The sequence below is a fragment of the Drosophila navojoa genome, chromosome 3 (assembly GCF_054131105.1).
Source record: "Drosophila navojoa isolate 15081-1374.11 chromosome 3, UAZ_NAV_1.0, whole genome shotgun sequence".
In the NCBI taxonomy this organism is placed as follows: Eukaryota; Metazoa; Arthropoda; class Insecta; order Diptera; family Drosophilidae; genus Drosophila; species Drosophila navojoa.
The window spans coordinates 6,053,625-6,078,539 of record NC_142891.1 but is presented as its reverse complement, the minus strand read 5'-3'; the positions used below and the strand labels follow the sequence as shown (position 1 = coordinate 6,078,539).

The 24,915-nt window shown below is 44.9% G+C and overlaps 3 protein-coding genes, 1 long non-coding RNA gene and 1 pseudogene across 5 annotated transcripts; 3 read left to right on the top strand and 2 right to left on the bottom strand.

Moving 5' to 3' along the window:
* The first annotated feature begins 80 nt into the window (after positions 1 to 80).
* Positions 81 to 2,279, top strand: LOC115562381 (uncharacterized). Its single transcript, XM_030383814.2, has one exon. The coding sequence runs from the start codon at positions 81 to 83 to the stop codon at positions 2,277 to 2,279; it is 2,199 nt and encodes a 732-aa protein (XP_030239674.2).
* Positions 1,614 to 6,925, bottom strand: ncm (pre-mRNA-splicing factor nucampholin). Of its 2 annotated transcripts, XM_089258329.1 has the most exons (4): positions 6,124 to 6,925; positions 4,719 to 6,057; positions 2,891 to 4,657; positions 1,614 to 2,848 (listed from the first exon to the last, which is right to left on the bottom strand). In XM_089258329.1, the coding sequence occupies exons 1-4, from the start codon at positions 6,730 to 6,732 to the stop codon at positions 2,766 to 2,768; spliced, it is 3,798 nt and encodes a 1,265-aa protein (XP_089114455.1). In that variant the 5' UTR covers positions 6,733 to 6,925; the 3' UTR covers positions 1,614 to 2,765. The 2 variants fall into 2 exon arrangements, with proteins under 2 accessions (XP_089114455.1, XP_030239668.2); XM_030383808.2 differs by having other exon boundaries at positions 1,614 to 4,657.
* Positions 6,926 to 7,289: 364 nt separating this feature from the next.
* Positions 7,290 to 12,865, bottom strand: bsf (bicoid stability factor). Its single transcript, XM_030383806.2, has 5 exons — positions 12,612 to 12,865; positions 11,831 to 12,359; positions 10,441 to 11,761; positions 8,683 to 10,377; positions 7,290 to 8,625 (listed from the first exon to the last, which is right to left on the bottom strand). The coding sequence occupies exons 1-5, from the start codon at positions 12,749 to 12,751 to the stop codon at positions 8,093 to 8,095; spliced, it is 4,218 nt and encodes a 1,405-aa protein (XP_030239666.2). The 5' UTR covers positions 12,752 to 12,865; the 3' UTR covers positions 7,290 to 8,092.
* LOC149091644 (microtubule-associated protein RP/EB family member 3 pseudogene) lies at positions 7,301 to 8,016 on the top strand (annotated as a pseudogene).
* A 710-nt stretch (positions 12,866 to 13,575) lies between the features above and the next one.
* Positions 13,576 to 16,265, top strand: LOC149091643 (uncharacterized). Its single transcript, XR_016196480.1, has 2 exons — positions 13,576 to 13,733; positions 15,983 to 16,265. It is a non-coding gene; the product is annotated as an uncharacterized LOC149091643 (long non-coding RNA).
* Positions 16,266 to 24,915: the final 8,650 nt, after the last annotated feature.

The window sequence follows — 24,915 nt, the reverse complement described above, 5'->3', positions numbered from 1 at the left end:
TTATGCAGTGGTAATTTTTTAAACGGCGCCAAGAGGTGAGTTTCTTCTATTCCCCACATGTTTTTGTTTTGCTTTGCGGCATGTGCTCCAATTGGATGATCTTGCCACTAAATTTGCTAGATAAAAGCGAATTAGAGCTACAGCGGTGCTTTATACCCTACCAGGAGAATGACGTGATAACTATCAATGGCGCTTGGTGCAAATGTGTGCTTGAGGATGGCAGCTACACCGTTTGTCGTGTGGAGCAGCGCGTTGGAGCTGAAAAAAGTTGCTTTGTGGACGATGTGGTGGCATCAGCAGGATTCGTTGCCAACAAGCAACGTGTACGCTGCCTCGAGCCTCTAGATTTGGCAACCAATGTTGAACGAGTGATCTGCACTGTTCATATTACCGAACAACTACTGCGACGGCCGCAAATCTCTTTAAAGCAACTGCATCAGGATGTGGCCATCTTTATGCGCCACCTGAAGTTGATGAAAGGTTGCCATGTGCAACACGAGCGACTACTGAAACTGGGCATTGCCAGCATTGAGATATACGATGTACTGGCGCCAGACTTGCCTTCCAACAGCTGCTTCGAGCTGACGACGCTGGAGATTTCGGACGTGCGTCTGCCAGCGGCTACAGCTTTGCCACGCATCAAACGCTTTCAGCCCCACGGCTTTGAGGCGCCCTTACAGGCACTGGAGCAGCTGCTGCAGAGTTCTCGACGAGCGCAATTCAAGGGATTACCTCTAAATGCTCTCTTAGTCGGCGCCGTCGGCTCCGGGAAGAGCTGCGTGCTCGCCGAGTTTCTGCACCGACACAACTGCAATTGCTTCAATATAACCGCCTCCCAAGTGCTGCGCTCACAGCCCGGCGAAACGGAAACGGAGCTGCGCCGCATCTTCCACTCGGCTCACTCCTTTCAGCAGCTGTTGCATCCGAAGCAGCCAATTGTCATATTGCTGGAGGATCTGGAGCTTTTGTGTCCGGCAACTAGCGCTTCTGATGCCCGGAATTCGGGCAACGCCATGCGCATTACAGCGCAGCTCTACAAGCTCATCGACGAGCTGCCGCACCGCAGTCGCGGCATTTTATGCCTGGCCAGCAGCAGTGCGCCGAATGCAGTGCATCCGCATGCAAGGCGCGCCGGTCGATTTGGGCATGAGATCTGCATCGATATGCCCACGGAGCAGCAACGTCGTCAACTGTTTGCGGGACTCTGGCAGCAACAGCTGGAAGAGAAGCAGCAGCAGGAGCAGGACTCTCAATTGCTTACCCCAGCACTGCTGGACTATGTGGCACAGCAAACGCAGGGCTATGTCATCGCGGACCTAACACTTCTCCTACGCCAACTGCAGCAAAGAATGCTCAACCTGTTGCCCACGCCATCCGAGTTCGATCTCTTACTAAAGAATTCCCTCCTGCAGCTTCAGCCGAGCGCTTCCCGAGCTACGGATGTGAGAGTCCTAAAGCTCTCCACTGGCTTCGAGTCGATTGGCGGCATGGCTGCACTCAAACGCACGCTGCAGGTCTCCGTCTTGGCTGCTCTGCGCCACAGCGAGGCCCATGCTCGCTTTGGCTTGAGCCTGCCAAAGGGTTTGCTGCTCTATGGTCCGCCTGGCTGCGCGAAGACGTCCATTGCCAAGTGCCTGGCCAAGGAGGCGAACATGACCTTCATAGCCAGCTCGGCGGCGGAGGTCTACTCCCCGTATGTGGGCTGTGCGGAGCGCTTCATTACGCAAATCTTCAACACGGCGCGCAAGAATGCGCCCTGCCTCATATTTCTGGACGAGATCGACTCGCTCGTGGGCCGTCGGACGGTTGGAAATGGCTCAGGTGGCGGTGGTGTCCAGTTGCGCATCCTCTCCACGCTGCTCACCGAAATGGACGGCATCGTGAGCGGGGACAATGTGCAGCACATTCTTGTAGTGGCCGCCACCAATCGCCCAGACATGCTGGATGATGCGCTGCTGCGTCCCGGTCGCTTCGACAAACTCATCCATGTGCCGGCGCCAGACCTGGCCTCACGTCTGGCTCTACTCCAGCTGCATGCCCAACGCATGCCCTTCCATGCCAACGTGCAGCTCGAGGAGATTGCCGCACGCACCGAGCGCTACTCTGGCGCGGATCTGTGCAACCTTTGCAATGAGGCCGCCATCGAGGCCTTCCAGCGAGACTTCAATGTCAGCCACATTGAGCTGCAGGACTTTGAAACGGTCTTGGCCAGGCAAAGGTCATCACTCGACCAGCGCCAGATCGAGAGTTATTATAAGTTTGCAGCGAGGCATTTATAAGATCGCGAATCCAGAAGGATTTTAACTTGAATTTGTAAATAGATCAAGTATTGTTTGAGTTTGCATACCTTGGTTTCTTGTCCAGTTACATATTCTGTAAATAATTAAATTATTATTCATGTTTTTATACTCATGAAATGTATATTTTTTGCTTTCTGTCCGTCCGACCGTCTGCTAGAGATGAAGAGAGATTTTCTTATACATAATATGATATGATAAGCTGTAGAGATCAATGATTATGTAAATTATACTCATTCAACGAGTATATTGGCCTTGTCCAGGTCCGTCTTGCTATGATATGATTCAGTAAAAAGTTCCAAATTATGTTAGCAAGGTTTTTTTTTTTTTTTTTGCTTTTTGATATATTTTGTACATTTACAATTGTTGCTGCAGGGCTTAGATCGTTTCTTTGTACACCGTTTCGACATTAGAATAGATGGGAAATGCATTGGAGGTCGGCTTGGACGCTGCTGCTGCTGCTGTTGCTCAGCCGCGCTCCTTGGACACGCTGCGTCTATGCTGCTGGCGTCTGGGTGAATCGCGTCGCTCCCGTTCTCTGCGTGACGGTCGTGCATCACGATCGCGTTCACGCTCACGGTCACGTTCACGAGCGCGATCCCGCTCCCGGTCCCGGTCCCTTTCGCGTTCACGCTCCCTCTCCCTATCTCTGTCACGTTCTCTCTCCTTATCGCGTCCTCGCTCACGCTCACGCTCACGCTCGCGGTCACGTTCACCATCTCGTGGTCTCTTGCCGCTGCGACTCTCCTCTTCGGCTCGTCTGCCGCGACGATCGCGCTCCCTTTCCCTTTCCCTTTCCCTGTCCCTATCCCTTTCTCGCTCTCGTTCCTTGGCCGGCGATGCCTCTCGCCTGCTGTGGCCATTGTGCTGCTGTTGACGCACTGGCGGCGAGTCATCGGGTGCCTCCAGGTTGAAGTCATCGGAATCCGGATGCTTGCTCCGGGATGCAGATTTAGTTTTTGATTTGCTGCCGTTGTTCTTATCAGTGCGAGCAATCTTGGGCTGTGGCTCCTCGTTGCTGTTGTCGCTGCCGGAGGATGTGGCGGGAGAGGAGCTGCTGTCACTCTCATCCTCACTGCCAGCGCTGCTCGAACTGGAGCTGCTCGTCTCTGCGTGTTTGCGCTTTCGCTTTGCTTTCTTATCAGCTGCCTTTTTCTTTTCCTTCTTCTTCTCCTTCTTCTTGGCCTTCTCTGACTTCTTTTTCGCTTTCTCCTCCTCCCTCTCTTTGTCCTTGGACTTTTTGGCCTTGCTTTGCTTCTTTGAATTCTTCTTTCCCTTCTTCTTAGCGCTCTTCTCTTTATGCTTGCGCTTGCGCGTCGGCTCACTGGACTCGGAACTGGAGCTGGACTCGCTGTCGCTGTCCTCGTCGCTGGTGTCGTCATCGTCGCTGCTGGAGGAGTTGCTGCTGTCGCCACTGCTGCTGGAGGAGGAGGAGTCGGAGGAGGACGAACTTGAAGCTGGGGCCGCTTCGCCAGCTGCATTTGGATCCTTGAACGGATTACCGCTGGCCAGCAGCTCGGAATTGATGGCCGGCACTGTCTTGGGCGCATTCTTCAAGAATCGACGCAAATCATCCGTCAAGCCGCCCAAGCCGATGGAGGTGAAGAAATTGATGGAGAAGCGCGTATTACGCGGATTATCCTTGGGAAACAGACCCGCCAAACTGTCCAGCAGCACTTCCTCCTTGAGCTTCGCATTCAGCTTGCCCAGGCCCATATATTCGGCCAGCTCCTGGAATAAGATCTTGATGAAAATGCGACTCGACGAGGTCGTATCATCCTCGTTCAGCTGTATGCACTCCAGCACATCCCAGCTGATGGCGTCCGTGAAGAGCAGATGGGCAAAGAATTTGCTAACGTTGCGCAGACGATTCGTGTCCAGGCGATGGGTCGTCTGATAGGTGTCCTTGAAGATCTCCTCGAAGGGCGGTATATAGATCTTGTTGATGCTGCAGAAGCGCTGCGCCAGCAGCCCATAGAACTTCTCGTAGGTGCGCTGCTCGGCACAACAGTCGAGGAACATGTGACAGAGCTCCACCTCCTGGCCGGGCTTCAGCTGCATCTTCATCAGCTTGTGCGCGCACTCCTCGTAGTCCAAGCTGGAATTGATGGTCAGATAGATGGTGCGACGCAATGCAATCAGATTCGTTTCCGTGTTGTCAATAATATCGCCAGCGTCGCCCTTCTTGCCATCTGCATCGTTGTCTGAGCCGGATTCGCCATCCGAATCACTGTCCGAATCCGAACCAGAACCGGAGGAGCCAGAGCCCGAGCCACTGGCATCGCTGCCCAATATCTCGCAACTGAGCGCCTTGTACTTCTCCTCGTTCTCCGCATACTTCTCGTCGAATTTAAAGACATCTGCAAAAATGAATTGAAAGATTAGTGAATTCCTGGAGGAGAGTTTTCATAGTTCACTCACTAAGTATATCTTCTGTTTCGGTGGCCTCGTCCAGCATCATAAGATGCGTAAACTGATCATCCTCCTCCACAAGCTCCAGATCATCCACAATAGCCGGGTGATCCTTGAAGCCATCCTTGCGCACCTGGAAGAGCACCTCGATCATGTACTGCACACGTCTGTCCAGCTTGCCCTCATGCAGAATGTTGCGCAGCATCTCGAAGATGGCGCCAATGCCCTTGGAGGAGACCTCCGTCAGTTTCATGCCGCACTCCTTCAGAAAGGATATGGCCACCTCCACGGAATCATCGGTGGGCATCTCCACGAGCAGCGTCAGCATCTCCAGCGCCAGAATCTCATGCGCAACACGTTGATTAACCAGGTGGGCAATGAAGCGTGTGGCGGACATGCAAACCAGTTTGTCGTTGCGGCGGAAGGCGCGACGGAACTGGATAACCAAACGCTTCAGCAATAGCTCACCAATATTTGGAAACTTGGAGTTGATAATGGCCACCAGTGCCGCATAGACATGCGTGAAGGTGGGCGACGCCGCCTGCGCCTGAATGATGCTACGGCAGAGCAGGCCACGACCTCGCACAATATTCTCTCGCAAGAGTTCCCGAGTTATGATCGCGATGTTTGTGACGTTGACCTTGTTGATGTAGCCATGGATGGACTTCTTGAGCGCCTCCCAGGCGATGCGCTGATACGCCGCCGATGCCTTGTCCGTGATCTCGGCCTGCATGAGGCGCAGCTTGGCCGGCGGTATATAGGCGCCGCCAGTGCGCGAGGTTAGCAAATCGACGGTGCGTCGCTGTCGCTCGCTAATCTTGGCCGCTGGCTCGCTGACGGTGGCATTGTCCGCATTCTCGGCTGGCGGCGTGCTGGGCTTAGCTGCAGCTGCTGCTGCAGAGGACGGCTCATCGCTGCGGCGATGCTGATGACGCTTCTCACGCTCACGGGCGCGCTCCTCGTCGCGCTTATCCCGCTCCTCGTGACGCCTCTGACGCTCAGCACGCCTGCGTTCTACGGAAGTAGAGCGGCGTCGCACTGGACTCACGCTCCGGCTGCGCGGACTGCGTGTGCGCGTGCGTCGGCGTCGCTGGCGACGAGATGGACTCGTGCTGCGGCTGCGACTGTGCGATGCTTGTCGGCGTCGGCGTCGCTGCTGCTTCTCCTCATCCTCGTCGATGGATCGACTGCGAGTTCGTCTCCGCACCTGACTGGCAATTTGCGGCGGTTGTCTGGTCGGCGCCACCTGGCTAATTATTGACTTCAGCTGCGGCTCCTGCTGTTTGGCCACGTTGTTGCTCGCATCGGCAGCTGGTGTGGCTTCCACGGGCTGAACATCATCCTCTTTCTGAAAAGTTTATATCACATTAGTAAACAGAGAAATTATGTGTGTGTTTTTATATATTCATCTTACATCGGTAATTTCTCCCTCTTCCACATTACTGTGTGTAGGACTAGAAGCAGCGGCCTTCTCGCTCGTTCCATTCCCATTGCTGGTTACAGCTGGCAGTTCCTTTTCCTCCAGCTGCTGTTGCTTATTGTGCTCCTGCTCCTGTTCTTGCTCCTGTTCAGGCTGCTCACTTGGCGTTTCGACTTGTTGCTGTTCCTCAGCGGCATCTTTTGTTGTCTCTTTTATTTCTACCTTTGCGGGACTCTCAGGCTTGGGTGCATTTTCTTGTTCGTTCCGCTCAGACGTGTCAGCAACGTTTGTTTTATTTTTGTCAACAGCCTGTTCTGCTTCTTCTTCCCTATCACTTGTCGATTTTACTTTATCGTTAACATCCTTAACCTTATCCTTGTCTTTGCTTGTCGTTCGCCTCTTTGCTTGTCCCACGTCTTCCTCTTCTTCTTTATGCTCACTTGGCCGCTTGATGCTGCTGCTGCCAGCGTTGCTGTCGTCGCCGCTGCTGCTGCTGCCTTTGCTGGCGCTGCCGGTGCTGCTGGTGGAGCCACTACTGCTGCTGCTGCTACTGCTGTGACTGGAGCTATCGCTCGCATCACTTTCGGCATCACTGTTGGGCATGCTTTCTGCCGAATGTATAATTCTAACGCGTAACTTGTCGAAACTGGGTGTTGAAAATTTTACAGCTAAACGTTGGCAAACGCGGCCGCTTGGTCAGCGGTTGCAATAATATAATGTATGGCAACCCTCAAGTGCCGATATGTTTTTCATAAGTATTTATCGATACATCCAAGTCATTGTGGCGGCAGCTCGATAAGTTTGCCGCCAAACAAGATTTGAGGACTTCAAATAATATAAATATTTTTATAAAGCAGTCGTTGAAAAGAAAGCCAGCCATTTTATACAAAATTCGAAAGAGAAAATATGTTGTAGCTTCAGTTCATATTTTGATTAAGTCGAGGGTAGATCATTTCACGAGCTCTTCGCACATTTACAAATATAACTTTTATTCACAAAACGGAGTATATTTATACTCCATTCACAACTGAATACTTTTTTTTCGGCTTTTCGGATACCATAAAAATAAAATTTTTGATTTAAAGTAAATTTTTGTCTTCGGAGGTAATCGAATGGTAAGCGGTACGAACTGTTGCTCTCTACTATATTTTCCAAAGTAATTTCCGTAGACATGGCATTGAATCGTCGTCTGGTCAATGTAATTTCGACAAACAATACGAAAACGACTTGGTCCCGCCAGTCGATTCTGAGCTGGTGCAATCAAGTCCTAAGCACCGATATTCAGAAGATCGATGATCTGTGCACTGGGGCAGCCTATTGCTGCCTCATGGACATGCTGGTGCCGGACTGTATTAGCCTAAGCAAAGTGAAATTTAAGTGTTACCTGGAGAACCACTACATCAACAATTTGGCCCTGTTGCAACAGTGCTTCAACAAACTAAAGATCAACAAAGTCATTCCAATCCATAAGCTGGTCAGGGGCAAATTTCAGGACAATTACGAGTTCGCCGTATGGTTCCGTTTGTTCTTTGAGACCAACTTCCATAAATTGCCTGAGGGCTACGATGCCTTGGTCAAGCGCAACTATCAGACATTCACAAAGGAGCTGAAATCCTCCATACAGAAGGTCCAGCGTGCTGAGACACCCGTCGCTGTCACACCGAATGGACCACGCGATCGCGCCCGCTCCCGTGATCCGACCACAAGGGAGCAGACAGTCCGTGTGGCGCCCGTATCGGGTATAAACAGAGCCCGAGCCATTGGCGGGCAATCACCAAAGTTGAATAGATGTTAAAATATTGTTGAAGTTATTTTCTAGTTGTGATGGGGCTCATACATAGGTGGATTAAATAAAAAATATCGATTGTATTGCAACAAAAACATAAATATAGCTCTATATATTCTGCTTACACTCCTCTCGTAGGTCAACATACGTACTAAATTAGGATTATGCTAAGAAAATCTAAACACGCTCCGGCCTTGTGGGCGCTGTTTCTGGCCGCTTCGGCGTCACATCGTCATCGCTGCTGCTTGAGGAGGAGCTGGAGTCCTCCGCCTTGGTTCGCTTCTCAGGCACTGTATAGGGAAACTGCTGTGACTTCTCCTCGACGGCCTGCTTGAGGCGCAGCAGCGCCGTACGATTGATATTCTCTAGGGAGACATCCTTGATGGCATTGGCCAGCACTTCCAGTGCCTTGTCCGTATTGCCCTTGCTTGTCTGTATGTCTATCAAACATGAGTACGCATTGCCAATGGCGCCTTCGCTGATCTTGCTGCCGCGCAGCTGCGAGATCACCGTGGAGGCCAGCTTCTCGTCCTGCTGCTCGCGCGCCGTTTGCAGCACACGCTGGAACATCAGACGCGGCGCACTCGATAAATGCTTATCCCAGATCTGCTTGGAGGCCACCTCCTGGCCGTTCGATATCAGATGCATCCACAGCACGTTCATCGGGCCCAGCTGATTGTGGGCGGCGTATTTCTCAGCCAAAGCCTCGTCTGGCAAGGAATTACAGATTATTTACAGTTGATATCGATGACGAAGGATCTACTTACATTGAGCAATCAGTTCGGGATGCTTGTCCAGGATGCCGACGGCACCACCACGTGGGAACTTCTCGGCCAATTTGCCGGCCTCCTCCGATGACTTGACTGCTTCGATCTCGGTGCTCAGCTGCTTGAGGAACTGTTCCGCCTTTCCAGCCACAATGTAGGCGTGGCAATAGCGATTGTCAAAGGAAACGAGACGCTTCTGCTCATCATTGAGCTGCTGGCCAATGCGCTGCATCACCTCCAGATCGCCCGAGGAAGCAATTTTGTTCAGATAGAATTTAAAGATCTTTGGCTGTGGATGCTGCTTCTCAGCGAGTAGCTCCTCCACGTATTTGGTGGCCTCGCTTAAGCGATCGGCACGCACCAGCAGCTCGATTAGTCGCGATGTATCCAGCACATTGAACTTATCTCCGCTTAGGACGCGCTCCTTGAACGAAATTGCGGCATCCGGATCGTTGGCCTGAATGGCACGACGGAAGCCGGCAATGTTGGAGACAGGCTTGACTGCGGGCGCAGCCTTAGCTTTAGGTTCCACCTTCGGCTCTGGAGGGGATTGCACCACCTGCTCCGCCACCTTGGCTTCTGTTTTGGCTGGCTTGCTGCGCTTACTCTTCGGCTGCTGTGTTTCAGGCACCACGAAGGGCACCTCAATATTCTTGCGCTTGAGCAGTTCCGCAAGCTTGAGCAGGAAAGCATCCGTGGGCGTGACCCCCTCCTCCTGCATTTTAGTCCACAGACCGAGCGCCTTCTCAGTCTCGTCCGCCTTGTCGTAGCTGAGCAGCAGCGTGTAGTAGATCTTATTGCGGTCGATGTGGCCCAGATCCTTGGTCGCCTCAATGAGGCCCTCCAGCGGCTGCAGCATGCCCTCGTTCTTGTACCGGTCGCAGGCGTTGCTGATGCGCTGTGGCCGGGTGCGCAGTCCCGGTGTCTCCAAAATCTTTCTCGCCTGACGCACGCGTCCGCACTCGACGAAGGAGAACACCAGATCGTACAGGCTATTCACCTCACCGTGTATGCTCGTGCTCAGATCCGTGAGGCGTTGCAAATTGGCCGCATCCTCCTTCTGGATGAGCCGGCAGGCCAGCTCGTTCTTCCACGGCGTCGCTTTGTACTGCTGGCAGATCTGCTCGAAGGCATCAATGGCCTTCGGTATATCATCGCGCGACAAATGCACCTTGATCAACGGCCCCAGCAGCACATTCGTGGGCACCACATAGTTGCCCGCAACGAGGGCATCGAAGACCACCTTTAACCGCTCCGCATTGCCCGTCTCAGCGATGCTGTTGAGGATGCGCCACACTGTGCTCACATAGTTGAAGCTGCCCTCGCTGGCCTCAACGGCGACCTCCTTCTGGTTCTCCTTGAGCAGCTGCAGCGCCTCATCCACACGCTCCTCCTGCAGCAGCAAATCCGCCAGCCGCACGGTCTTATAATTGTCCAGCTTGAAATTGGCGTCCGCCGTGCGCAGCTTGGTGTACTGCGCCAGGGCGTCCGAGGTGCGCTTGTGGTGTGTATACAAATCGACGAGCTGGGCATAGATGCCAATGGGGATCTGGAATGCGTCTTTCTCGAGTCGCTCGATCACTTGCAACGTCTTCTCCAGGTTCTGCGAACGGAAGCAGGCGTTCAGCAGCTGGCGCTTTATGTTGTTCGAGTTCTCGCCCTTCGCTTCGACATTCTTGATGAAGCGTTCCAGTTCTAGAAACATTTAATATATAGAATTATAATAAATCTATTTCAATATCAGTCGCTGTAACTCACCGTCAATGGTTAAGGTGCCCAGGGAACGCTTTCCACTGTTGGGCAGTGGAATCGGTTCCAATTCGCCCGAGGTAAGCTTGCCCAGTTGCTCGTTAATCTTCGGGGTCATCTCAGAGCCGAGAAGCTCGGACAGTGCCGTCGCCTTGGCACTGCTCAGGGACAGACCCTGATTGACCAGGCCCTGCAATATCTTCTCCACAGTGGGCACGCGCTCGCGCCGGAAGTAGATTGCCGCATCATAGACAATTTGGCCCACCACATCGGGTGTCTGGCGCTCGGGAGTGGCTGGGGCTTCGGCATCAGTGGCTGCTTCTGGTGCTTCCTCGTTGGCCTCTCTGCTGGCGCGCAGCTGCAATCCCTCGTGCATCTGACGCACGCAACGTATGAAGGACGCAAAATCATTCGTGTGGGCCAGCGCCAGGATGAGCGGCTGACGGAAGATCAGAGGCATATAGTAGGCACGATTCTGTTCCATAATCTTGGCAGCATCCGCTATCTGATGGGTGGTCAGGGCTGCGTAGACAGCGGACGAAACGGCTGTGGAATTGGGTACACCCGCATCCCGGAGCACGGTGACCACACGATCCCAGTTCTTCTCCTTCAGATTGGGTATGATATAGTCTCGCACCGTTTCGGAATTGGGATTCAATGCGAAATCCTGCTGCATGCGACGCACTACGTCCAGCACCTGGTTGGAGTCCACGGAGCAAAACAATGGCCAGAAATAATGCTGACGTATGGGCAGACCCAGATTCTTCATCTCGTGCAGCAGGGGAAGCGCATTGTTCATCACGCCATTCGTCAGACCCGCCTCAGTGGCAATGGTCAGCGCCTTCGGATTCAAGCCCTCCGACTGGAGAGTGCGACAAATGCTCAGGATCTTCTCCACAGGCCGATTGGCCTTCACCAGCTGGCGTATGAAGAAGGCACCCACATCAGTTGGTTCCCCGTTGACGCGGGAGCTGCGCGGCATCAGTCGGAGGAGCTTCAGAGCCACATCCTCCTGGCCCTTGTTAACCAGACGCAATATAATGTTGACCGCATCCTGATTGAAGCCGGGGGATATGCGCAGCTTCGACAGCACTGCGTCCACATGCTCGCCATTTCCATGCACCGCCAGCGTGTAGGCTATGTCCAGCAAATCTTTGTCCAGCAGAATTATCTCCTTTGGCTCGCACTCGGCGAGCGTCGATTGCAGTGCTTCAATATCGCCGTGGCGCGCGAAGGCGCACAGGAGCGTCGTATAGGTGTCGGCAGTGGGCTCCAACCCAGCCTGCTTCATCACGCCTAGAATGCCCTTAGCGGACTCCAGATCGTTGGCCTAACAAACAATAAATAATGAAAGGATTCAGTTGAGACTAGCTACTAAAAATGGCAGGGATGAACTCACCTGTGAATGTCCCAGTATGAGGGAGTTGAAGACATTTTCGTTCACCGGCAAATTCTTGCCGCGCATATACTCCAGGATGCGTGTGGCTCCCTCGATGTCGCCTTGCTGGCAATAGCGCGCGATCAGGCGCTGATAGGTCACACGGTTGGGTTCGATGCCCTTGGCCTCGATTTCGGCTAGAAAGTCGGTGGGCGCGAACTGATGCTCGTTTTCCAAATAGACGCGCAGCAGAGCATTATAGTGTGATATATCCATTGGCACATTCAGAGCATTCAAAGTCTTCCAGATCTCCTGGACCAGGGCAGTGCGCACTTCGGGCTGCTCCTCGGGCACCAGATTGCCACAGCAGCGTATGACAAGCAGAGACTGCGAGCTGGTCGCTGTGCGATGTGTGCGTATCTCATCCAACACTTCCTCCAAATCCCGCCTAGAGATGCGGCCGATGCGACGCGCATCCTGATCCAAACGACGAATCTGCCGATCTAAGGTTACCTCCGCCTTGCTGGCGGCAGCATTGCTAGCAAAACCACTAGTAAGTAAACAGGAAATAATAGATATGTCAGTCTTTTTTTCAAATCTTTGTAGCTGCCCTTTGAGGTTATGTAAATGTGGGCAAACAATTAATACAATTTTCTCAAAGAAATCAGCACCCAATCACACTTGACTGAATGATCATATTGAGCATTCATAAATGTGCAACATGTGATGTCATTTTCAACATCGGAATTGCACAAATAGCCATATGCATTGCGTAATGCCGGGCAGAAACTTCGAAACTTACTTCTGGAATTGTCCGCACATGCAGGGGGCTGATTGAAGGAGATTGCTGCTCTCGCAGTCGCGCACCGAGTTGACCACCACGTTTCGCGTGAAGCCTGCAAAGTAACGCAACAGTTTGCCCGTGCGTAGTATGGATGCCATTATAAGCTATTTATGTATTTCAGCAATTAAAAACACAATTCTAGAAACAATTGCAAGGCAGCGCGCACACCAGTAATGTTTCAGTGGGACCGTCGTACTGAAATGTTGAAAAACCCTAATGTGGAAGATGTGCACATTGGACGCAAAAGTGAGCTAACAGATAAGCTTTACTGTTGACTAACAGAATACTGTTAAGAATTAACAGACGAAATATTTGAATTAAATTCGTTATATTAACTAGATACAAAATAGATTTATATAGTTACTTTCTGCTTGTTTTAAATACTTCTGACTAATATTTATTATAAAAACCGCTATTTCGATTTGTTATTAAATTAAGTGTTTTAATACTTTTAGTTATATAAAATCTAGTTTTATTTAATAAACTAATATAAAAAATTTCTTTATTTTCAATAACTAGTTTTTCTCTTATTTGTTTGTTTATTTTGAAGCAAAGCTTTAAAGGGGTAATTTGCTTGAATCCAAAGAGAGACTTTTTCAAAGAGTAAATAAATGCGTCGTTCTCTTGACGTTACTTTGCATAGCTGTCAGTAAAGAGCAGACTCAGTATTTTTTATTTTTATTTTTTTGCATGCCGTGTGATTCCATCAGTGCACGCACACAGTGGAGCAGGCGTATAATCTTTCTAGCTAAATTTAGTTAAAAGTTCGTTTGATGTTCTGTGTTAAGATTATATTCATATTTATAAATTAACAGCAAATAACAGACGTTGCTGTTAATACGCGGCGTGTTGAATTTCACAACACTAAGATAGAATTTTCTGAGTGGTCGTTCAACAGTTTTTCCCACCGTGCAGCTTTCTTTTGTCGCCAGCGCCGCTGCTTGCATTCATTTGCAAAAGATTCGTTGCACATCGCGGTCGCTTGCGCTTTTCGCTCTCTGCTTGTTCTTCCACTTCCATTTGCGTCGCATTGACTTTGCAAAGTTTACTTACACACATTCAGTTCCTGTAGTTATGGTGGTATTTGTTCATTTACAATTTTTGCGTGCTTGTGCTCGTGTGTGTGTATGTGTGCTTTAGTAACGTTCAAGTGCTCGTGGTTTGCGCATAATTTCTTGTTTCACGGTTTTTCGCGACGTCACCGCGCCGTTACATTGCCGTAGGGCTATTGCCCGCTCTTGTGTCGTTGTCGTTGCCTCTGCTGCTGCTGCTACTGCTACTGCTGGTTGTCTTTGTTTGTTGTGAATTCTCTTTTCATCATCAATTTGCATTGCAGGTGCGTTGTACTTTTACGATCGCGCTGTGTGGGCGGCGCATTTTCCAACACTGGTAAGCATCCCATCGTTGAGATCAACGTCGACGTCGCTGTCGCCGTCACCTTCCGCAGATGATTAAATTTATTGCATTCGATTGTTACACACATATTTACATACGCATAAGAACGCTCCCTCACACACATGAAGACGACAAGTCCGCGGCTGCATTACAACAATTACGAGTGAATGAGCGAGAGCACATACACAGCGTCAGAGAGAGGCAGCGTAGGGGCGTGAGTGAGCAGACAGATGAAAATTGCAATACACACACGCACACACCAACAAATTTACCACGCAAAAGCGGCCGGCACTTCGAAGCTTCCCCTTTCCCAACTTATATTGCCTCAGCGCTCGCGCGCGTGTGTTAGTGTGTGTAATTGTCTGATTGTTCTCTGTGTGTGTGTGTATGTGTGGATGCACTTGGTGCGATTCATTTGGTTTTATTACCATTTTTGTTGCTCGCCGCTGCCGCTGCTGCTGCTAGCTGCTTGCTGCCTACTGCCTGCGTTGGCGTCTCCTCCTCGTTTTGGGCTGTGCTTTTGCAATTGCACGAAGCGGCCGACGGCGACGCGTTGACTTTGATCGGCATCGGCTTTTTACTGCAAAATATGGCAACTCTGAGCAAACGTTGGAGAAAAAGTTCTCTACCCTTTTGTCAGTGTAGAGCGCGACTTTGAAATGTACGGCAACAGCAACGGCACAAAATGAGTTTGGCAAGTGAAAGAAAATATTTACTTACAACGAAATTCATGAAAATAAATACGAAAACCAAAAACTAAAGTGATAAATACAAAAAATAATTAAATACATGCATAAATATATATAAATTTCTACAAATAATTCTGAAACTTTGAAAAAAATCAAACCGAAAACCCAAATCTAGTACCTCAAATGCATTAAACAATCGTTGAACGGTTAAAAACGGACAAATTTCAGAGCTGTAAAACGCATTTTTCCGCATTGGCGATGACCTACGACAAAGGAAATGAAGTCACACAAACACACAAACATCGGTTACTCACACACATGCACACAGAAACACACTCGCTCACTCACTCAAGTGCAACTAGGCAAGCGAATAAGTAAAACAGACGCAATACAAAAAAGCAACAACACAGCCCTAACAACAACAACAACAACAACAAGAAAGCGTCAGCAATGAAAAAGCCTGAGCAACAACAGTAGCAGCGATACTAACGTCGACGTCGGCGTCGCCGTCATGCTTGCAGTGCGCATGCACATGCATACGCATACCAATGCACTCACAATTCGTGCACTCGTGTTGGTGCGCTTTGTTCGTTGCTTGGGTGCAAAAAGACAGCAAAAAAAAAGAAAAGTAAAACGGAAAAAATTGAATATAGAGGCAAATCTTGAGAAATTATTCTAAAAATATAGAAAATGCAAGAAAATTCAATTTTGAGCAAATGCAAAAAATTACAAGAGACTTTATCAAATTTATTTATAACCAAGTGCGTCTGTGTGTGCGGCTCGATTTAAATATATGTGTATATTTATTTGGCTTATGTGCTATATTTAATAATTTATTATGTATAAATGTATATACGTATATGTATATATACGAAGTATATATATACATATATATGTATATATATCAGTGTGTACACACTTGAATTTAATATGCGCGTCATGCTCCAACGGCAGTTGAATGCACTCAACGCTGATAATAATAAATGAAAGAAAAAACATACATACATATATATTTAATTTATACAAAAGAGATTAAATAAAATATTGACAGCTGCTTTTCCGCATTTAACAGTATATACACATAGTATATATTTAATGTTGCCTTACAAATTAGCTTTTATTGAAGAAATATTTGTGGTTTTCCTTAAGTATTTGCCGTTCTATATAATTTATTTATTTATTTCGTGCTGAGTCATGGACAAAATATTTCTGGCTTGCAAATGACCTTGAATCGCTGCATTATAGCCACAGCTACAGACATACAAACAAAACTATATAGTAAAGAATAGGCAACGTTTCCGATGGGGAATACATACAACTATTCTATATACATATGTCATATATACAATAAGACCCACACACACACACACAAACAAATTACTCATCCGTTTAGAAAGAACTCATAAAAAAAGAGTGCAAAAACCAATACAAATTTATGCAAGTGCACATAAACAATTTTATAAATAACAATAAATAAAAATAAAATAAATAACTATCGTAGAAATTTAAAACTGCGCACGCGTTGCAACTTTTTAAAACGAAACAAAATCAACAAAAGTAAATAACAAATTTCTATAAAAAAAATGAAAACTGAGGAAAAAACTATTATCAAGAAGTAACAACCGAAGCGCAGCGTTGCGCGTGCGAAAGGGATAGCAGCTGTTTGGCAATTCGACGTCGCCTTCAAGCGGCTAAGGACAATGGTTCAAGTGCAAAGAGGATGCCGCAACGTAATGCAACGAACGAGCCAACAGGAGGAGGCGGGGATTCGTAGGTGCTGGCGGCTCGCACAGGAACCAGGGAGACAGCGCAAGGACACCGTGTCTGTGTGGTGAGTTTCAATTGCATATACAGTGAACTAGCGCTAAAATGAACTTTTAGTTGTTCAGTAATTTCTATAGAACAGATGCAAATAAAATGCAAATGCGATCAAAAAATGCATTAGAATTGTATTACCTTACTATCTAATTAAAATCTAGTTTCCATTTTATGGCGTGTATACTGTATTGCGTATACGCGATGTGGTGAATTCGTAGATATTAAAGCATCGCTCCAGCTCCATTGAGCAACTATTTTTAGTATGCAGCCCCTAGCGCGGAGTGCTACCGACTGCTACACTCTGCCCTTGAACGCACAGAATTTCTCAGCTTTGGGTGCCCACACACACACACACACACACATAGATGCATCGTACACTGAAAAATATATTTCATTGGATTTGATTGTTAGAGATTTCAAGTAGAGATTTTTGCTTTTAAATGGTTTTCAATGATTATTAATCCTATTATTATGAATTTTTTTATATTTAACCTAAAAATTGGTAAAAAATTAAAGAGTTTTTATGTCATTAATTTTAAATAATCTGAAACTCCATCAGTAATATTTCTGTTTTTAAACTAAAGTTAAAATACTAATTCTTTGTTGTTTTTTTATTTATTTTATTTATTTATTTTTTTTTTTTTTTGAGTGTACTTGCAATTCTCAATCTCTCTCTCTCTCTCGTTCTCTCTCCAGTCCAGCGACAGTATCTGTGCACAGCTGGAAACCAGTTGTTTCGTGTCTGAGTAGCTGCATATGTCAAGCGAATTGAGCATTGATGCCCAAGCGTCGCCTCCCCTTTTCCCCTTCGTCGCGCCCACATAGTTGCTGCACGCCCATGCCCTTTAGGGCATGCCCAATGTCCAAATGTCCTTGCTTAGTGAACTCTGCATGCGATGACATTGATTTTTAGTTATATGCAAGTATGTACTAAGTTGTGTGTAGGTGTGCGTGTGTGTGTGTGTGTGTGGGTGTGTATGAGGCTGACGGTGTGTGGGTGCTTTGCGGTCTCCAATTGCAGCGGCGCCTCAGCTGTCAGCTGCATTAACATTTCAACTTGGCTTTCGAGTCTACCTCTGTCTCTCTCTCTCTCTCGTTTGCCCCCTCTCTTCTTTCTCTTTCTGAGCTGTTTGCTCGTTTAAGGGATGTGGAAATTGGCTAAATTAATGTTGTTTATAGACATTATAATAAATAAACTAACACACATTGGAAATTTGAGCGAAAAACGTTGTTATTATTTATATTATAGACGTGCTTCCATATAATCAGCAGCTATTGTTTACAGATTGAGCTAATTGTGTGTTAAACAATAGTAATATTGATTTATTTTGTTAGGATCAGGTAATTGTGTCAGTTTTAATTTGCTCAAGTTAGGCAATCTGAAACTAGAGATCAACTAGGGAATCGAGTTCAGCTTGAGTTAAGTTACGCTTGTGAAATGGCAACTGAAAATATTATTTATTTTTGTTTAGTAAATTTATACATAGTATATGGCAAGCCGAAGTTTCATTTTACATCAGCCAATTTCTTAAAACTTAATCAAATAAATATATAGTATGTATAGATAAAGTTGATTTGGTTTTTTAATTAATATATTCTAGGAAAGATTTCTCGAAATATTCTTTTGTGGCAGTTTTGCTGTAACATTTATTTATTGCTTCATATGATGATATATGATGTTGATTAGATGAACAATAAATGGATTGAATATGGATTTTATATATGTATTTAAATTGAATTTACGGAATTTTTTTTACGTATTTACTCGTTTTATTTTAATTATTTCACTGTACATATGGCAAAATGCGGGAATATGATATACAATTTTTAAAATAAAAATCTAAAAAATTGAATAAAATTTAAGTTTATAAAATCGTACAAAAATGTTAAATATAATGAAAAAATTGAAATAAACAAAACTTAAATTTAAAATTAAAATATATAGTAAAATTATTAATTACAATCGAAATAAAAAAATTTAAAATAACTAAAATTTAAATTTAAAGTCTACAAATATAGTTAAAATATTTAATTAAATTGATTGATTAATTGAAATAAATTTTAAATAAAACTCGTCTCTTCCAACTTCGGTTAATTTCACAACGTGGCGTATGCGTAATTTTCTAATAAACATAATCTCTTGCAAATTGATATATTCGACTGAATAGTCAGAATCAAATGGCTAGAAAAGTATCTGTGGGATACACAGAGAGGCAAGAGTCAGACTTGACTCACTGCGACCCGCCAGATGCAATGGCATCAACTGCATTCTAGTTGTTACTTTTTCTTGTTCAAGTTGCCGCTGCTGTTGTCGTTGTTGTTGTTGTTGTGGCTAGTTCTTCTTTTTTTTTTCTACGCGGAGGCCGCCATTGCTGCGGCAAGTCGCGACGTTCTTCTCTCGGGCAATGCCGAGAGTCGCGGCGTTGATAATGTCGATGACGTCGTTGCCATGACTGCTGCTGCTGCTGCTGCTGCTGCTGCTGAGTACAGTCATAGAGCGAGACATGAGCAGAGAGATAGAGAGAGAGAGTGAGAGGGAGGGAAGTGGGAGGCTGGCAAGGGCACACGCTGCAGCGTCGCATCCATAAACTACACAAATTCCTTTAAAAGCGTAAAATGCATTCGATAGATACACACACAGCGATTCAGGCTGCCAGAGAATACACACAGAATACACGAGGCGAGCATAGCTACAGATACATTCGCACAGTTGCAGATGCACAGATACGACTACAGATGCAGACGCAGATACAGATAGACCAACTATAGTTTGCCTCTCTCTCTGTGTGTATGTGTGTGCGTGTGTGTGCCTGTATATGTCTGTGTTAGCGTATCTTTTGCAGTTGTTGCATTGGCATTGCTCATATTTACTTGAAATTCAATTTGCAAACATATCTGACGATGTCTTTTGTTTGTCCAAAGTTTCAATTGTTTGCTATTGTGTTTGTTTTCTTTATTGTTGTTGTTGTTGTTGTATTTGCATTTAGCTGTACAAAATTCGCAATTAATTTGCGCTGCTTTTCCTTCGAACTGCGCTTCGGTTTTGATCGATTGCCACTTATGATTGTTGATTGTGTATGAAAATACATGTATGTATGTATGTATAAATAAGCATCGAGTTTTACATGTATATACATAGTTCTGAAAGTACATATATTGTATATAATATAATAATATTAAACCAATGGCAATGTACATTTTATATATTTTTGTCTTCCATCTGTCATCCCTCATTGTTATTATTTCCCAAGTCTAACTACGTATAAAATAGGGAATAAACACATCTATATAAATATTCTATATATAGGTAAATCCCATTCGCTTTATTGCCATCATAATTATTCTATAATTCTGTTGCAATTTAAAAGTCTGTTTTATCCATTTACAGTTATTTCTGGTTAAACTCATATTTTCTAACACAAATTTTTAGTTTTTTTATCCAATCAAAGCTGAATGGGAAAGTTTTATATATGAACGAGCTATTTTCAAGGGATAGCATTTTTTTCGATTTATTGCGATTTAGTGGGATACAAATCGTAGAGACTCGACTGTACTACAATTTTTTTTATATACCATATGCTTACAATATAAGTGATATACCTTAAGCCCAAAGCCCCATGGCCACAATTAGATTTCATATATATTTTTGAAATGAAGTATACGTCCCGTATGTCCAGCATTGCCCTATCTGACAGCTTTAGCCACAGCCGAATTCTCATCAATAAATGAAATGGTGCACTCAAGCGAGCCATTAACTACCATCGGCTGGCTTTTACCTCAGTCTACTGTAGCTCGAAGCCCTCTCCGGTTTGGGCCAAGAACCAAAGGCTCACTGCTTCGCTTGACTGCATGCTGCACTCAGTTTTTGACCAGCGCAACTCAAGCTTTTGTCCCTGCAGCAGGCATAACTGTAACTGGAATTCGTAAAGTGTGCAGAATGGCTGAATACTTAGTATTTAGAGCGTGACACGAAAGGGGTCGCTGACTATTTCATACCCTGCTCAGACAAGTGCACGAATAAATATTCAATATTAGCTTTGAAAGTCATCAAGACAAGCCTTCGTAGGTACTTATTTCAGTTGGCTTATGACTAACCCTAGCTCGGGGTATATACATATGTATCATGCACATGAAAGAGAGGGAAAAGAGCAAGATAGAACGATGGAGAGAGGGAGAGAGAGTATGTGTGAGCGAGACAAACAATTGCATTGGCAAATGCATTGTAATGAATGTCATCCGTTCATTAAAATTATGTCATACTCGCATATTTTGACACACATTTGCACTCACACACATACAGGTGCACACAAAGTCACACTCACACATGCATACACACATACGGAGACACCTCGTAAGCCCAACCAACAACTGCGCCTCATTAGCAATAGCAAACTGAACCACCCCGTTGGGGCCCGCCCCCTCTCTTCAACCAACGCACGCTTTGTTTCCGTTTCTATTCAATGCGACACCCTACTAAAAAACAACTCCTCCCTCCCTCATAGACACCCTCGATTCGGCATTTTAGCTGACCAATGAAAATCGAGCGACGTTCTGCTTCGAATATTTTTGCTGTTTGTTTATGGCTTTTCGCATTTTGATGGCCTAGCATAGATTGACGTAATGTCGCCTGAGTAAATGATAAATAAAAAAAGATATAGAAGATTGAAATGGATTATAGATGTAGATGTATTTGTATAAAGACAAACAGATATAAACGTATACAGACTTTTGTTGTATGTAGATATAGATATCGAGTTAGATACAGATATAGATGCAGATACAGATACAGATACAGATACAGATACAGATACAGATACAGATACAGATACAGATACAGATACAGATACAGATACAGATACAGATACAGATACAGATACAGATACAGATACAGATACAGATACAGATACAGATACAGATACAGATACAGATACAGATACAGATACAGATACAGATACAGATACAGATACAGATACAGATACAGATACAGATACAGATACAGATACAGATACAGATACAGATACAGATACAGATACAGATACAGATACAGATACAGATACAGATACAGATACAGATACAGATACAGATACAGATACAGATACAGATACAGATACAGATACAGATACAGATACAGATACAGATACAGATACAGATACAGATACAGATACAGATACAGATACAGATACAGATACAGATACAGATACAGATACAGATACAGATACAGATACAGATACAGATACAGATACAGATACAGATACAGATACAGATACAGATACAGATACAGATACAGATACAGATACAGATACAGATACAGATACAGATACAGATACAGATACAGATACAGATACAGATACAGATACAGATACAGATACAGATACAGATACAGATACAGATACAGATACAGATACAGATACAGATACAGATACAGATACAGATACAGATACAGATACAGATACAGATACAGATACAGATACAGATACAGATACAGATACCATACAGATACAGATACGATACAGATACAGATACGATACAGTAAAGATCAGATACAGATACAGATACAGATACAGATACAGATACAGATACAGATACAGATACAGATACAGATACAGATACAGATATAGTTACAGTTACATACAGTTACAGATACAGATACAGATACAGATACAGATACACATGCAGATACAGATACAGATACAGATACAGATACAGATACAGATAGATTTGTTTAGAAATCATATGTTACAATTCTAATTCAAGTTCCTTGGAATTCGTAGTACTTACGATTCCCAGTAATTCGCTTTACTGTTATTGCAATTCTCATGAAATTTCACGACACGAATTGCATCATTTTGCAAGTGCTTAACATTTTAAGTAGCTGTAAAGCATGGAAGTAGCTGGAATTAGTTTACATAGATGCCGCTTTGTGCTCTCTTTTAGCGTACGCAGCGCCCACGTCGCTGTCTCCCTCGCACCCACTCTACTTTATATGTCATGCAAAATGGCCGACGATTTGGTCACACTGCAAGATATTTGTTTGCGATTCGATGCTAAGGCGTCGCGCAGCTGCTGCTGAGCTCTGTCGTAGCTACTGTAGTTCTTCTTGTTTTTGTTGTTGCTTGTTTTCTATTAATTTTTCGCTCATTAATTTCAATTCTCCATTTAAATAGCTGTCGGACCGTTCGCTGTGCGCCATTTTGTTTATTTTTTTTTATTGACGTCGCGACGTTTATTTAAATTTGAATTTCCATTTTATATTCTGGGTATTTGCTTGCTTTTGCGGTGCTGATAAATAATTGTTAAATGTTGCTAACTAAAACAGACGCAAATTATTATTTATCTAGCTTAATTGGTGTGAACAAAAAACAATTGAGTATCAAATATCATATATCAGCAATTATCAAGTGAATAGCACAGTGTAAAATTGCATTTTACGAGTGTTTTATCAGTTGATCGGGAGATGTATTTATATTCATATCATAATAATTTTAAGTTTTTATTATTAAATAAATGGAATAGAAGAATAGAAGAAAGGAAAGGAAAAAAGGTATATTGTTTATTTTTTTTGCAATGTCCGTCTGCTTGTCTGTTTTCATACAGAGTTCAGTCTTTCCCGATAAGCCCTAGAAAGGTGAAATTTATGATTTTGTATATAACTAAAGAATATTTTGAATTTTCTTTTTATTCCACATAAGTTTCCAACTGAATGACCTTTACATATATAGGTATATATAGGTAATGCTACAGATAATGTGCCCTAGATCTATTATGGCCAGCTCCAATACTATCCACTTTGTATACTCCAACTGATCCACTTCCAAATGCAATGCAATTCAAGTTCGAATATTAATCTTGCAAAATGTTGCTCTGTGTATATAATTTTGGGATATTAACGGCATCAATTTCCACATCTCATTTGACCCTTTTGATAAATTATCGTATAATAATCATGCCACATGAATTGCGAACGGTGATGCCGCATACGCTTTTGCATTTGCCATCTTGCCACACCGTCAAATCCCATAAAAATCAACAGATTTTTGTCTTTAAAATTGCGCACAAATTATATGTTGAGGTTGCAAGCGGCTCTTTGCCTGCCGCGTTTTGTTGCAACTCGACCCTCTGCTGTGCCTTGCTTAACGGTAAAGCTAATTTATGCCACAAGTTTTTTGAGGAATTGCTCTCTAAAGCGCAAAGGCGGAAGTTGCTGTTGCTGTTGCAGTTGTTGCTGTCCAAGAAGCCAATTGAATGCAACAACAACGGCAAGCATTGTGGCAAGTGGCATGTTGCAGGTTGCAACTCTCTTGGTAGCCGGTGAAAGGGGCGCATTATACCGTTGGCTTCCCTAAATGTGTGTGTCTGACCTGCACTTGTTGGCCAGCTGCCTGCGTTTCAGCCATGGCTCAAACTTGTTTTCTGCGAATTTTGGAGGTAACACGCGGCGTATGCGTAATTAGATTTACGTTTGCTGTGCTCGCTCACTAATTAGCCTAAAGCTTGCCGCATTCTACTCGAAGCTAAACAGAGTGCAAATTAGAGGGGTTTGAGCATAAGATACCCTAGGCTGGGTTAAGGTAAAAGCACTCCATATTAACTTTCTACTCTCCGGGAGTTTGTTGGGTGAAATATTTAGATATAGAAACTTAGTAAAGCAATTAAATGAGCAAATATTATCAAATTTATTAGCAGAGAGAGATTATATTTTCAAATTCAGTTTTCTACTTGATCTAGCTTAAATTATTCTAATTTTTCCTTATATTACTTATTTAACTAATGGAGAATGATGAATATAAATAAATTAAAATGATTCTACTACATTTTCCCCCATTAGAAATACCATAAATAGTTCATTTTATGAAACTGTACAATCAATAATCTTAATCTTATGCTATTATACCATTCTTAATGATTTACCCTCAAAGTACAATACTTGTCTAATATTGCAGGGCATTTGGCAGTCATAGATACCCTCACTGCTATAGCAAACACATAAACTTTTTGTCCTGGGGCAAGGAATCGCAAGAAATAATACGGAAAAAAAAGAAACGCAGAGTGTGCACAGAGAAAAATGTAATTTCTGGTTTAACGTTCACTGATCCACGTTCTGTTGCTGCTGCTGCTTCTTCTTCGGCTAGCTGCCTCATATGTTGTGCCTCGCTGGGGTGCCACAGCGCGCTGTCGATGACGTTGCACTTTTGTGCTATTCTGTTCAGTTCGGATGATGATTTTTTTTTCTTTTTGCAACGTCAATAAACGAGTTTTGCGGCGAGCCAAGCGAACTGCCCAAGCAACGCTCTATTGGTGGCAGAGGCATGCACAAGGTGTAGAAGTTGGAGGGGAGGTTGGTATCGGGTTTTGGCTTCGAC

What these genes read in the sequence shown, in the direction of transcription:
- bsf (XM_030383806.2), bottom strand. Translation starts at nt 12,751, where the DNA reads ATGGCATCCATACTACGCACGGGCAAACTGTTGCGTTACTTTGCAGGC. An exon ending in ATGTGCGGACAATTCCAGAA is followed by an intron (nt 12,360 to 12,611) that starts GTAAGTTTCGAA and finishes TTTACTTACTAG; the next exon opens with TGGTTTTGCTAGCAATGCTG. An exon ending in GGGCACCTTAACCATTGACG is followed by an intron (nt 10,378 to 10,440) that starts GTGAGTTACAGC and finishes AAATGTTTCTAG; the next exon opens with AACTGGAACGCTTCATCAAG.
- ncm (XM_030383808.2), bottom strand. Translation starts at nt 6,732, where the DNA reads ATGCCCAACAGTGATGCCGAAAGTGATGCGAGCGATAGCTCCAGTCAC. An exon ending in AAGAGGGAGAAATTACCGAT is followed by an intron (nt 6,058 to 6,123) that starts GTAAGATGAATA and finishes TAAACTTTTCAG; the next exon opens with AAAGAGGATGATGTTCAGCC. An exon ending in CGAAACAGAAGATATACTTA is followed by an intron (nt 4,658 to 4,718) that starts GTGAGTGAACTA and finishes TCATTTTTGCAG; the next exon opens with ATGTCTTTAAATTCGACGAG.
- LOC115562381 (XM_030383814.2), top strand. Translation starts at nt 81, where the DNA reads ATGTGCTCCAATTGGATGATCTTGCCACTAAATTTGCTAGATAAAAGC.